This window comes from Chaetura pelagica, unplaced genomic scaffold, assembly GCF_000747805.2.
Source record: "Chaetura pelagica isolate M959 unplaced genomic scaffold, ChaPel_1.0 scaffold69, whole genome shotgun sequence".
NCBI lineage: Eukaryota > Metazoa > Chordata > Aves > Apodiformes > Apodidae > Chaetura > Chaetura pelagica.
This window is the reverse complement of record NW_009970724.1, coordinates 6545337-6557150: the sequence shown is the minus strand read 5'-3', so window position 1 is coordinate 6557150 and position 11814 is coordinate 6545337. Positions and strand designations below refer to the sequence as shown.

The following is an 11814-nucleotide window of genomic DNA, read 5'->3' as shown; positions in this document are numbered from 1 at the left end:
CAGCGCCCCGGGGAGGGTGCGGAGCGGGGGTCCTGCCTCCAGAGCCCTCCGGGGCAGCAGCCGCAGGCGGGAGGGCGCTGGGGCGTTTGGCAGGGGGAGAGGGGACGGGGCCCCGGGTGGGGGCTGCTGCTGAGTGGCCTGTGCGCTGCTCCTCACCCTCCGGGCCGGGAGCACCAGGTGGGAAATGGCAGCTGCCATTTTTACCCTGACCTTCCTTCGGCTGAATTCAGTTTCCTGCTGTTGCGGGGTTTGATTTCTGTGCACCAAATACATGAATTCAGTGCTGCTTGAGTGATAAAAAGGCGCGTGTCTGTGGGTAAGGTTTTCGTTGCATTAACTGTGGTAAATCTCTGAAGAGAGTGGAGTTTACTGGCACGCTCTGTTTTCTAGTGGGAATGACCCGAGATGTCCAGAATGTTTCAGTTACTGATTCACAGAACACCAGTATATATGTTAATTTACACTGTCTCATTATTCAGCATTAAAACAAAATGTTATCATCACAATCATCCTCATCTTTACCAGTACACGACTGTGCCACTCCTTTGTTGGACCCTGATCTTCAGGAAAGGCTGCTTCTTCCTCATGCTACTGAGGCAAGTTCATTCTGTTCCTGTTAAGCTTGATTTTAATTCTATTGACTTCATTTTTCATTCTGTTAACTTTGATAGCAAGATTCAAAACATATTTCAAAACATGCTTCCAAGTTACAGATGGGAGGTAAGTGATAATTAAAAAAAAAAAAGGATAGTGAGAGTGCTAGACAAAGAAATGGTACACCGTAGGGAAACATTCTTATTTTTATCTGCTTACATAGATGGGATAAATGAAATATGGTGTTTAATCTTCCAAGTTGCTGTTTTCACTGGAAATAATTAAGTTCAAGAACTTAGTTTTGATTACATAACCAAGAAAAAGCTATAGAGACCTGCACTGTGTTACACAAGATGAAGCCTGTCAGGAAATAGAGCCTGTGGTAAAACATGACACATAAATTTTATATATATATATATTAAAAAGCAACATTAGTCTTTTGGAGTGTAGTTATTCGCTTTATGGCAACAGATGGCAGGAGAACAGTCTACATTCTGATTCTGTGAGGAAGCAAATTTTTTGTTGGGAGTTTCCCATATTGTGTTACTCATTTTCACAGTTAGGTCAAGGAGATATGGATGTAAGCATGTAAACTCTTAGTCTGACAAATCCTTTTGGTGGAGATGCACCTGTCACAGGCTGAAAGGAGGAGGAGCGGATCCTGGGGGATGGAGAAGGCAACACAATCCACTCCTGAAAAATAATGGGTAGTCAGCAGAGCACTGAATGGAGCAAACATAGCTTTGTGCTTGGCAAGGGCATCAGTCATGCTGGAGCGTGTAGGTAGAGGCAGGAGAGAGGTGTCTGGAGAAGGGGCAAAGGTGACATCAGGTTCATAGTGCTTGCCAAGGAAGTGCAGGGAGTAGGATGTGTTTAGGTAGTAGGCACTGATACCTGGCTCTGGAGTTGCCATGACACAGGAAGCATCATGTTCCTGTGCAGCCCTGCAAGGTAAGGAGCTTTTCCAAACGGGAAAAAGAGAAAAACATTGCTGCTTCCAAATTGGAAGAACTCTGCGGTGATGTATGGTATCAATGTCTGCGCAGGGCTTGGTCTCCGCCTTCACTGAAGGTAAACTGTTTACCTGTGCCGTGCAGGTTAGATGTGCTCTGTAAGGGATCAGTTTGAGGGTACATCCTGTGATATCGCAGCCTTTTACCCTTGTTGGAAGTCATAAATAAGAAATTTCTTTGATCTTTAAAATGTTCTATATGTTTCTCCTGAAGAGTTGACTTGTTTTATGTTGATAGCCTTGAATTAGCAAGATCGATGTCCTAATTTTGAGTGATACTAAATGTTATATAATTATGAATGCCATTTCAGGGAAGAATGTATGTGCCACCTGGAGAATCAGGAAAAGACTGTTCACTGATCCTGCCCTATAAAAAGGTTTATCATAGAAGTACAAAAGCCATCCAAGATGGAAAATACTTTACTGATCTAAGCAAAGAATCTGACAGTCTAGAATACCAAGTAAGAAAATATGTAAGGCATAAATACAGAACCCATGCAAAAGTACATTTCTTTTCAACTAACATTTAGTCTCATTGTCTTCTTTCACAGACTTATTGGGAAGTTGTGTTTTTTTTTTAATGTCCTGTGCAGTAAGAAAGTTCCTGCAAAGTCAGAAGGAATTTGGTGGGCTATGTATGTTAAAACAGGATGTGGATCACAGTGAGTTCCTGTTTAACAGTAGTGTCTTATGGAACTTGCACAGAAACCTGGTGAAGTGAAGAATGTAGATTTCTTTTAAAATTAAATGTGCTTTGTCACTGCTCATTTTATTAGCTTTCCTTAGGAAGTCAAAGCTAACCTTTTTATTGCAAGCTAATAGAGATAGTTTTTTTTCTGCACTTTATTAATTTTAAAGGTAATATTCTTGATTTTCAGGTTTTAATAGACAATTCTAGCTGTCCTACAGCATGAGGCTTTTTGTTGATTGTTAGAAAGTTCTGTGGGGAAGACAATTGCTTGACAGTGGAAAGATGGTATGAGTAATTTAGGTTTGCAGTCACTTCTCAATTCTGGGAAGTCTCTGAGCACTTCTATTTTTGCTGATAAGTAACTATGAGGTCACAAAACACCATTCCTGTTTATATATAAAAATTTTGCTGATAGCAAATCTGACTTGGTGTAGTCAGGAAAGGATAAGAGTATTGCTGAATACAATGTTTGTAAGTTTGCTGTGGCTGTAGAGGTGGACACCTGGGTGTAAAACTGGGGTCCATGAACTGACTTTACAGATAAATATGGGAACAAGATTCCAGAATATTCTAAGGATTTATATGTAGGCCAGGATAAGATGACTGCTTTGCCAGGAGTTGTAGTAAAACTTCTGATACTAGAGTTTCCATGTTGAGGTAGTGGGCTTATCCTCTCGTTACTGAAATTAAAAAGTTTAGGATTTACAGTCTGAAAGTCCTGTAAGTCTGTTTGTTTAAAATGAAAAGTTACCTCAGCCCCAATACAGGCCATTTTAAAATGAGGAGTTTTGTTGACAGTATTATAGACAACACATAGGTTATTTTGGACTTGTAGTAACAGTTAATGCGTGTTGATTTTTGTGATCTCCCAGCCTATGCTTTCTGGTTCAGTCTTCACATTCTCCTGTCTAACTGAAGTTCCTGAAAGGCTCTAATACTTAATCTTTAAAATATTACAAGTTGTACAATGCTTTTACTATTTGACTGCATGTTTATGTAACACTTAAGTATTTATAGTATTCAGAGTCCTTTTAGCTAAAATAAATAATTTGTATACAGAATGACCCTCCTTTGTTTTCCTCAGCTACAAAATTTTATCACAAAATAAATTAAATCTTTCGGGTTTAAACCACCAAATCTTAAGTAGCTCATGAGTATGCAAGCTTTTATATTCATATGTGCCAAATTTGAAAATGTAGTAAATTAAATGTGCCACATTCAAAACCGCTGAAAAAATGCTTAATCAGTTATAATCTAAAGTAATATTTTAATGTTTCCTGCTTCTATTTTGCAGTCAAACAGTAAAAAAATTGACACTTTGATGCAGAAGTTAAGTGAAAGTGAAACCCAAAATACTGTAAGTAATTTTAAAATTCTGTCTCTGTTCTGTACATCTGAAAATGGCTATGTCATGGTATCATACAGTTTCAAGTAACAGTGGCAAGGTGGGAGAATATTTGTGGTTTATCATCACAGAATGGAATCTTAGTGTTCTGTCTTAAATGTTCATCAGTGTGCATTGCTGTTGCATTGTTGTGTACAGCCATCAAAATAATTCCTTTCTTAATTTTTTTCTATGAAGAATCTCAGGAAAAAAATACTTGAAAGGGAGAAACATGTTAAAGAACTTTCATCCAGGCTTCAGCTTGAAAAAGTAAGTGACCACATCTGTTGGAATGAATATTTTCTCCCTGTGTACTAGGTTCTTCTTCACAACTTTTAAATTTTGAGCCAAGCAATGATTTCAAAGATCTATGAAAGGTGTTTTCTATAGAAATATCTTTAAACCATCCAGACTGTATCCAAACCTGTTAAGGATACAGGTTATGCTTAACACTAAGGTCCCACAGTTCAGGATGCATACATCTAGACTAATGGGTTTTGGCTTCTTGGTTAAAGATTTGCAATAGTTCTGGAAAAAACATACTTAAAGTATTACAGAATAAACTAAATAAGTGCTGTTCACAGTTACTTTTGATGGCTCTTTGAGCTCAATTAATAGGGAAAGGTAGTACTGACAGCAGAGCTAGTATCATCAAGGTCTGACTTCATTCATTCTCTGAACCAAAGGGGCTCAGTGCACAAACCGACATAGGAAGAGAAGAATTGTCTGTCCTGTATAAGAAGGTGCTACAAAAGTTTTAAAATTATTTTACTGGTAAATCTGTGTTACAGTACTACTATACCTAAAGCACTTCATATGTATGCAGCGCAGCGTCGTTCAGTGTTTATGAGAGACAGAGTAGGCTTAGTTAAAGCTTTAAGGGGACAAAGGTGTACTCTTTAAACTCCTTGGGGTTTATTGAGAGCCATGGTTCTTTAAGAATTTTTCTTTGCTTGACAGAGAGAACATACCATTTGGCTGCAGGGTACACTTAGCCAGCTAGTTGTAATAGAGGAGCCTGTGGGGGTGTCGACTTTCACACATGGCAGTTGGCATGTTGTCTTTATTTTGGAGTGAAACAGCATATTTTCATAGAAACAGCCTTTTGCTTGAGAGTAGAAGTGCTGAACATAAAAGCCTATAAAGATTCTAAAGACCACAATGCCAGTAAACCTCAGCATTGATGGGATCTGTGCAGCATTCTGTACCCTGACTAGAGATCTAATGTTAAACTATTTGGGGTGTCCAGCATCTGAAGAGATGAATTATTATCTATGCCATCTCCTTGTTCTCTCTTATATTATCTCCAATAACTGGCATTTTTGTCAATACCTAACTCAGTCTGCCAGTATTACTGATTTCTATAATGAACACTTACACTGGTGCATTACAGTGCTCCTCTAGTCTGTGCTGGTAATACCAATTTTTCTACCTGTTTTAATTATTTCTTCATTTGTTTAGAATGACCCAAATTAATCATGTTGCAAGAAATTTCTTATAATCATCTGATCTCAGTTCTGGTGACATAAATTGTCTCTTATGCATTTTAGAGGTTGAATTAAATGTACCAGTACTTCTAATAAAATCACAAAATCACAGAATGGTTTGGGTTGGAAGGGACCTTGAAGATAATCTAGCTCGAAACCACCTGCATGGACAGGGACACCTCCCACTAGACCATGTTGCTCAGAGCCCCATCCAGCCTGGCCTTGAACACTTCCAGTGGTGAGGCATCCACAACTGCCTTGGGCAACCTGCATGCCCTTGTACCTGCATGCCCTCTAGCTTTCCTGTAGGCACCCTTTAGGTACTGGAAGGCTGATATAAGGTCTCCTGGAGCCTTCTCCATAGCAACTGGTGGTCTTTGCTGTTTACTGAAGATCAGTTCAGGCCTAATTAGTCAGGGCAGAGCTGATCACTGTGGCTTAATTTTGGTCAACCTGCTAGCTGGGTGCCTTATTGCTCAGCCTGGTTTTCTGAGTTCTTGCTTCCAGGCCTTGTTCATACTAGTTAAGGAGTCAGATTAAATACGAAACATCAATTATACATATATTCTTTCAAGTTTGTGACTTCTGTTTAACATTAACAACATTAGTAACAAATTACGGCTCATGAATATACTTGTAGAGCATTTTTTCTAGCATATTTTCTAGCTTTTGAGGACATTCAAATGACAGTTAGAAACTGTAAGGCAAAGTAGAAAGAATATAGATAGAATGATAGGGCCTATCTTCATAAGCCTATAGATTTGGTTTTCTCTTTTTTAGGTCAATTTACAGAAAGAAGACCACCGGTCAAGATCAGTAAAGGCAGTACAAGCTCACCTGCAATGTCAAATTCAAAGAAAGGAAGTGGAAAATGATGAATTAAAAGTGAAAATACAGGTCAACATATTTTACTTGTGTTTCAGTTTATTTGAAAAAATTAGCAAACCCTTATTGTGGTCAGAATCTAACTTAGGTATGAGAGCTTAATCTGAAAGTGTTACCTGAAATCAAACTGTTGGTAGAAGAAAAATCTCAAACAGTAAAAATCGTTGGCATTTATGTTTTGCACAGTCTGCCTGACTGCACTATCTTTATGGAAAGGTGTTTTTTTTTCTTCTTTTCTCAACTTGTGACTACTAACAATTCTTGCTGAAGTGAAGTTAATCACATATAGAAACATTTGCACTCATGTAGCTGCTATCAAGAAGACAGCTACTGATCCTGAGGCAGTCTCCATATAGTCAATAGAAGGAGATAGGCAAGTCCCCAGGATGTTTTTCTTGCAAGATAAGGGTGCTATATCAGCATCTATTTCTTTTTATTTGCTGAAGGAATCAGTAAACCTCTTAATGCTGACTGAAAAAGAAATACTTAAGACCAATGTTTAGCCTCAGTTTTTTAAAGGTAGGTGAAATTATTTCCATATTCTGTTGTAAAAAGCAAGAGGGAAATTTGGGCATTTGCATCAGTTACTGGCTTTAGAATAAGGAAGGTAAGAGATATTGTCAGAGGCTGAAGCTGTATATGGCCTCAGGTTTCAGTATTTGAAACTTGTCAAGAGCAGATGCATGAATAAGAAAGTATTGGCTAAAAAAGAGTGTATTTCCAAACTTTTTTTAGTAGCAGACATCCCCTATTAACTATATCATTTGCGGTTGTTAAGGAACTTAAAGCAACTAAATTTGAAAAAGTCCCATATGCCTATGTCTGTATAAATATATCATGATTTCTTCTGAATAAAAATTGCTTTCGTATTCTACCTAGTACAATTGTAGAATTCTGACAACATTTTAATTAAGTTAAGTAACCTGATACGCAACTGTATTTTTATTTGATCTTTATAAAGTTGGTTTTTTTGTTTGCTTTTCAAGAAGAGCTGCAGTCAGTTGCTAGTTTAAATCCTAGTGATGATTTTGTTAATATTGGGACAAAAGCTTGCCAAAGCCTAGCATTACCCTTATGAAATTAATCCACAGTTAAGTTTACCTCAGCCGCTGAGTAATGTCCAAACCACTGCTTCATAGTGTGATTGTGACCTCCTGCGGTTACAGCAGGGGTAACAGTTACACCAACAGTTAAAGAAGTCGGTACATAGAATCAGATTTTCTATTTGCTCTATTTATTGGTGTTCCTCTGCTGTCCCCCTCTCAAATTACATCTTTGTTTATTAAGTGCTCTATAAGCATATCTATATGAAAACAGCTTATTTCACATTTAGGGATTTCTATCAGTTCCTTTTTAGATGTAGTACTTTTCCTTTTTGATGAACCTCACTACCTGAGACCATCTTGTATTTGGAAAACTACATACATTTTGCATTGATTGTGAAAGAGTTTTGGGACTATTCTCAGGAGCTGTACTGACAGCCTCTCAGATGCAAAATATGCATATTTTATAGCAACTGACAAACAGTGTCTTGAATTAACATTAATTCAATGCACATTAACATAGTCAATAAGTATATGGCATGTCGTTCTTGTCCTTCTTCACATAGAATGTAATTAAGTGTCAGACATAGACTCAAATGGGGGAAACAAAGGCATTAATAATTCTTACAATTAAAGTTGTCACTGCTAACCTACTTACATTGCTGTAGTTTGGCAGAAGAACAGTAAGTGATATGAATGGAACTTGCACTTATCTTTATGAAAGTAGTTGTCTTCTGGTAGCTGGGTCATGCTTTTGATAAGCTGCAGTACCTTAAAAATAATTGCACCTGAGTTTTCTTTAAGCAGAGTCAGGTATTGCTTATATTGTGTGTCATCATGTAGGGTTTTTATGTCTCATCTCTCCGTTCATGTTTAAATCACAGTTGGTCTGTAGATGAAAAATACAAAAGTCATAAAGTTAAAGGTCAGCTTCCTGGATTGGATGGAGTAGTTATACTGACTTCATCAGAGTGATGTAAAAATCTAGTTAGTCAGAAATATTAACAGTAGTAGAAAAGATAATATAATGACAGCTGTAGAACCCACCTCTCAGTTGCATTTTACACTCTTGATAGTATGATTAAATATATTAAAATACATTTAATGCAATTGTATTTTATTTCTTGAGTGCTGCAAATTCAGGCACTCAGGAAATTAAGGTTATTTGTTGTCCTTACGATGTGTGATTTACAGCTGTGGTTTAAGCTTTATCATAGCCTGATTTAATTTCATTTTAACAGTTGTTTGCTGTGGGCAAGGCAGCACTTAACCTTTTCTTCTTACATTTTCTGCTTCACTATCCATTAAACACAAACTATAGCTCTCTGCAGAAAAATAGTTTCTTCACTAAACAATTTTGTTTCATTATTAGAGTGGGGCCATTATATGCCGTATAAGGCCATATAAGTCAGAGATCTTGCAAGAAAATGCTATGTTGTTGACTAATTACAGACCATATTTTAATACATAGTTTGAAGAAGAGATCCTGGCATTTCCTAGCTTCTTGACTTAAAGAAAACCAAAACAAATCAAAGTTCTTATCTTTCCTAAGCAGATTTCACATGCAGTTTTGCTGTTCTCCAGCCCTAGTTGTTTGTTTGCTCACTATAGACTCAGAGCAGAGACATCAGTGAATATCACTAGTAGCATCATTAAGGGGATATTCTTTACAGGAACCATTCACTTCAGATGATGAAACCACTTTTATTTTCCTCCTCATACCGAGGTTTAGCTTCCGTGCCATGCCTTCTGTTTATTATCTTTATTACGAGTTTCCCACCAAGTATTTTCTCTTGCCTACTGCTGTATGTATCTTGGCTAGTTCCTTGTATCAAACACAAGATTTGAGATACAAAGACATTATGGAAACAGGTTATAAATGTAATTGGTATTCCTGACTATATTGTGTCATAAAATTATGTATAGAGTATAGAATTGGAGGAGTTGATGTTTAATTATGCTGCAGACTCTAGAAAAGAAAATAGCAGAGTGGAAACATCAAGCTGGTGAATACAAGCGGCAGATCTTAGACTTAAGGGAAACAAGTGAGCAGAAGAAGACTGATCTGAAAAAAGCAATCAGGTCCCAGGAGCAAAGAGCTGAACACTTTGAAGCAGCTGTGGAAAATTTAACCTCCAGAATAAGAGAACAAGTGAGTGACTGTGAGGAATGTCATACTGTATTGTTTGAAATAGAACAATTGGGAGACTTTCACCTGTGGAAAACAGAAAAAGTTAGTTGGTCGTGCTGTGTTTGTATCTTTTATTTTTTGCTCTTCAGGTAAGTTGCTATAAGTGACAAGCAAACTATTGCTACGTTTACTGCCTTTGTTTTGTTAAAATTCAGTTAATGTCTTAAGCCATGAGGCTCTACCCTTTCAAACTTCAGTAAGTAAGGAGAGTCTGATCGGCTTCCAGTTACTGATGTTCCTATTAGACATTTATTGATATACACTAACTCAGAAGTGTGATATTCTAGCTGAGAATCCATGACTGGGGTTTGAAATCTTTGCTTTCTTCACTTATCAGTGTGTGAGTTTTCACATGGATACTTAATCTTCTGTTTCTAAGCTGCTTGCTCTGAACATTTGAAAATCCATGTACAAAACCTACTCTAAATTGTTCATCAGATTCTTGCCCTGTATATCTCTACAGCATGTGATTTTTCAGAAAAGCCAGGTGGATCAGAACTGTGCCAAAATCTTTATTGCCTTATTTAAATTTACTAATAAGAAATTTAGTAATACTAATCCTAGGTATGTTATCATAATTTTGGACATGTCAGTATGAGAGATACATTTTTCCAGTTAGTATACTAAGAGATGGTTAATAATAGTTTTTGTTTTATCTTTCTGAGAAGACATAGTGGATCTTTAAGTATGCTTTGCAGTACAGAGGAATGACAGCTGAGTCCTGAACTTCTCATGTTTTGTAGTCACACTCATTTTTTTTTCCTCATGAATTATTTGGTGTACTTTCAAGAGAGCATGTGTTGGTTAACTATATCTATTTCTTTGAGGAACTTAACTTTTCATTTCTTAGCTTGCTCTTACCTTATATTCTTAAAATGTTTTGGCAGAATTTTTAGAATTAATTTCTATAATTAATATATATAGCAATAGATAAACATATAACAATTTATAGGAGGAAACTCTTTCCTGTGAGGGTGATAAGATGCTGGTTGCCCAAGGAGGTTGTGGCTGCCCCATCCCTGGAAATGTCCAAGGGCAGGTTGTATGCATCCTTGAGCAACCTGGTCTAGTGGGAAATGTCCCTGCCCATGCAGAGGTATTTGAACTAGATGATCCTTAAGGTCCCTTACAACCCAGACCATTCTATATATTATATGTAGTAGAGATGTATGGGAGACAAGTATTTTTGTTGTAATCTTGAATTTTGAAATATTGTTGTATTCTACAATTGATATACAGTACTAGTGTTATCTCTGTCTCTCCCTTGAAGTTGTCTTCTGTCTCTAGTTAGACCCTAAGTTTTTAAAACATGTATAGTTTTGTTTAATTTTTTTTGAGACAAGACAGAATTTGCATTGCTTTGTACTAGGGAGATCTACACCATCTTATATTAAATAGTTCTTATGTTTAGAAAATTTTGTACAACTGGATGGTGTTCTTAAGTGGCATTCTTGTATTGCATCATTTGTAATTCCTGTATTCTCTAGGACGTCAGACTGTCTGAGATCCTGTCAGCTTGCAGTGGCTGGAAAAACCAGCATGATAGAATGGTTGAAGGGAATGCAATATTAGAAATTAAAACAGAAGATCTTAAGAAGTAAGTTAAGCTGTCAATCTAACTTTTTTTGTTTGTTTCTGTATTCACACAGTCTTGGTATTTAGTAGTGTATTACTCAGGTTGACAATGTAAGTAAGTTTAGGTGTTGATATTTTAAAATTCTGATCAGAAATTGAGAGTTGGAAACTAGAAAAAATTAAGACTTGTAGCCTTCTCTCTCTAGCATTTCACAACTCTTAAAAAAACTTCATTCCCCATACAAGTAAGGAACATGTTCTTTCCCCTGCATGCTTCTAGTTAGCCTGAACTTTCTAATAGCTACTGTGCTGCTTCTTCAGAACCATTTATTTAGTAACTTATTAAACAGCTTGAGTGTTAACTTCTTTGTCTACTGCAGTTAGAAAGTTCATACTTAGGCTTCTAGTTTCTAATTCGCTCTAGTGACAGCAAAATTATGTCAGTTCCACTGATGTCTCACCTCACTAGAGGGCAGAGAAGAGTTCCTCTCAGTCACTCGTTTGAGCAGTTTATTCTTGTAAGGAAAATTCGCATTAAAATGTCCAACCTTATTCAAACTATGCAGTCAAATCTTAATGTACATGAAGGACATGCCATTTTCTTTGGCAGACAGTGACAAATAATCTTTTACCTTTTCCGTTGGTAGAAAGATGAACTATAGTTGAAACAAGCAAAAGAAACTGGTAGATGCCCTTATGCTAGGTCTAAGATGGAATGCTTAATGAAGAGCTTGATTCGTGCTCAGGTACATAACAGCTCAAATTTGATTTGCCTGACTCTTTGTTTCAGAAAATCTGACATTTCTAATAATATTTTCAGCATTTTGTATCAGAAAATCTGACATTTCTGAGAATATTTTGAGCATATTTTAAAATCTAACAAGAGTTCAGTCCAGAAATCTGTCTAGCCCACTGTTGGTCTAGTGTGTATGAAGAAGCATCTAGGAAAGAG

The 11814-nt window shown here is 36.9% G+C and overlaps 1 protein-coding gene across 1 annotated transcript in view; it reads left to right on the top strand.

Annotated features, from left to right (window-relative positions):
• Positions 1–11814, top strand: part of ODF2L (outer dense fiber of sperm tails 2-like) — a 29490-nt gene that overhangs the window by 9450 nt on the left and 8226 nt on the right. Inside the window, exons 3-8 of the mRNA XM_010006741.1 lie at positions 1918–2067; positions 3592–3654; positions 3880–3951; positions 5949–6065; positions 9063–9248; positions 10775–10884. Of these exons, the coding sequence (XP_010005043.1) occupies positions 1918–2067; positions 3592–3654; positions 3880–3951; positions 5949–6065; positions 9063–9248; positions 10775–10884 (698 nt within the window). The remainder of the gene's footprint in view (positions 1–1917; positions 2068–3591; positions 3655–3879; positions 3952–5948; positions 6066–9062; positions 9249–10774; positions 10885–11814) is intronic.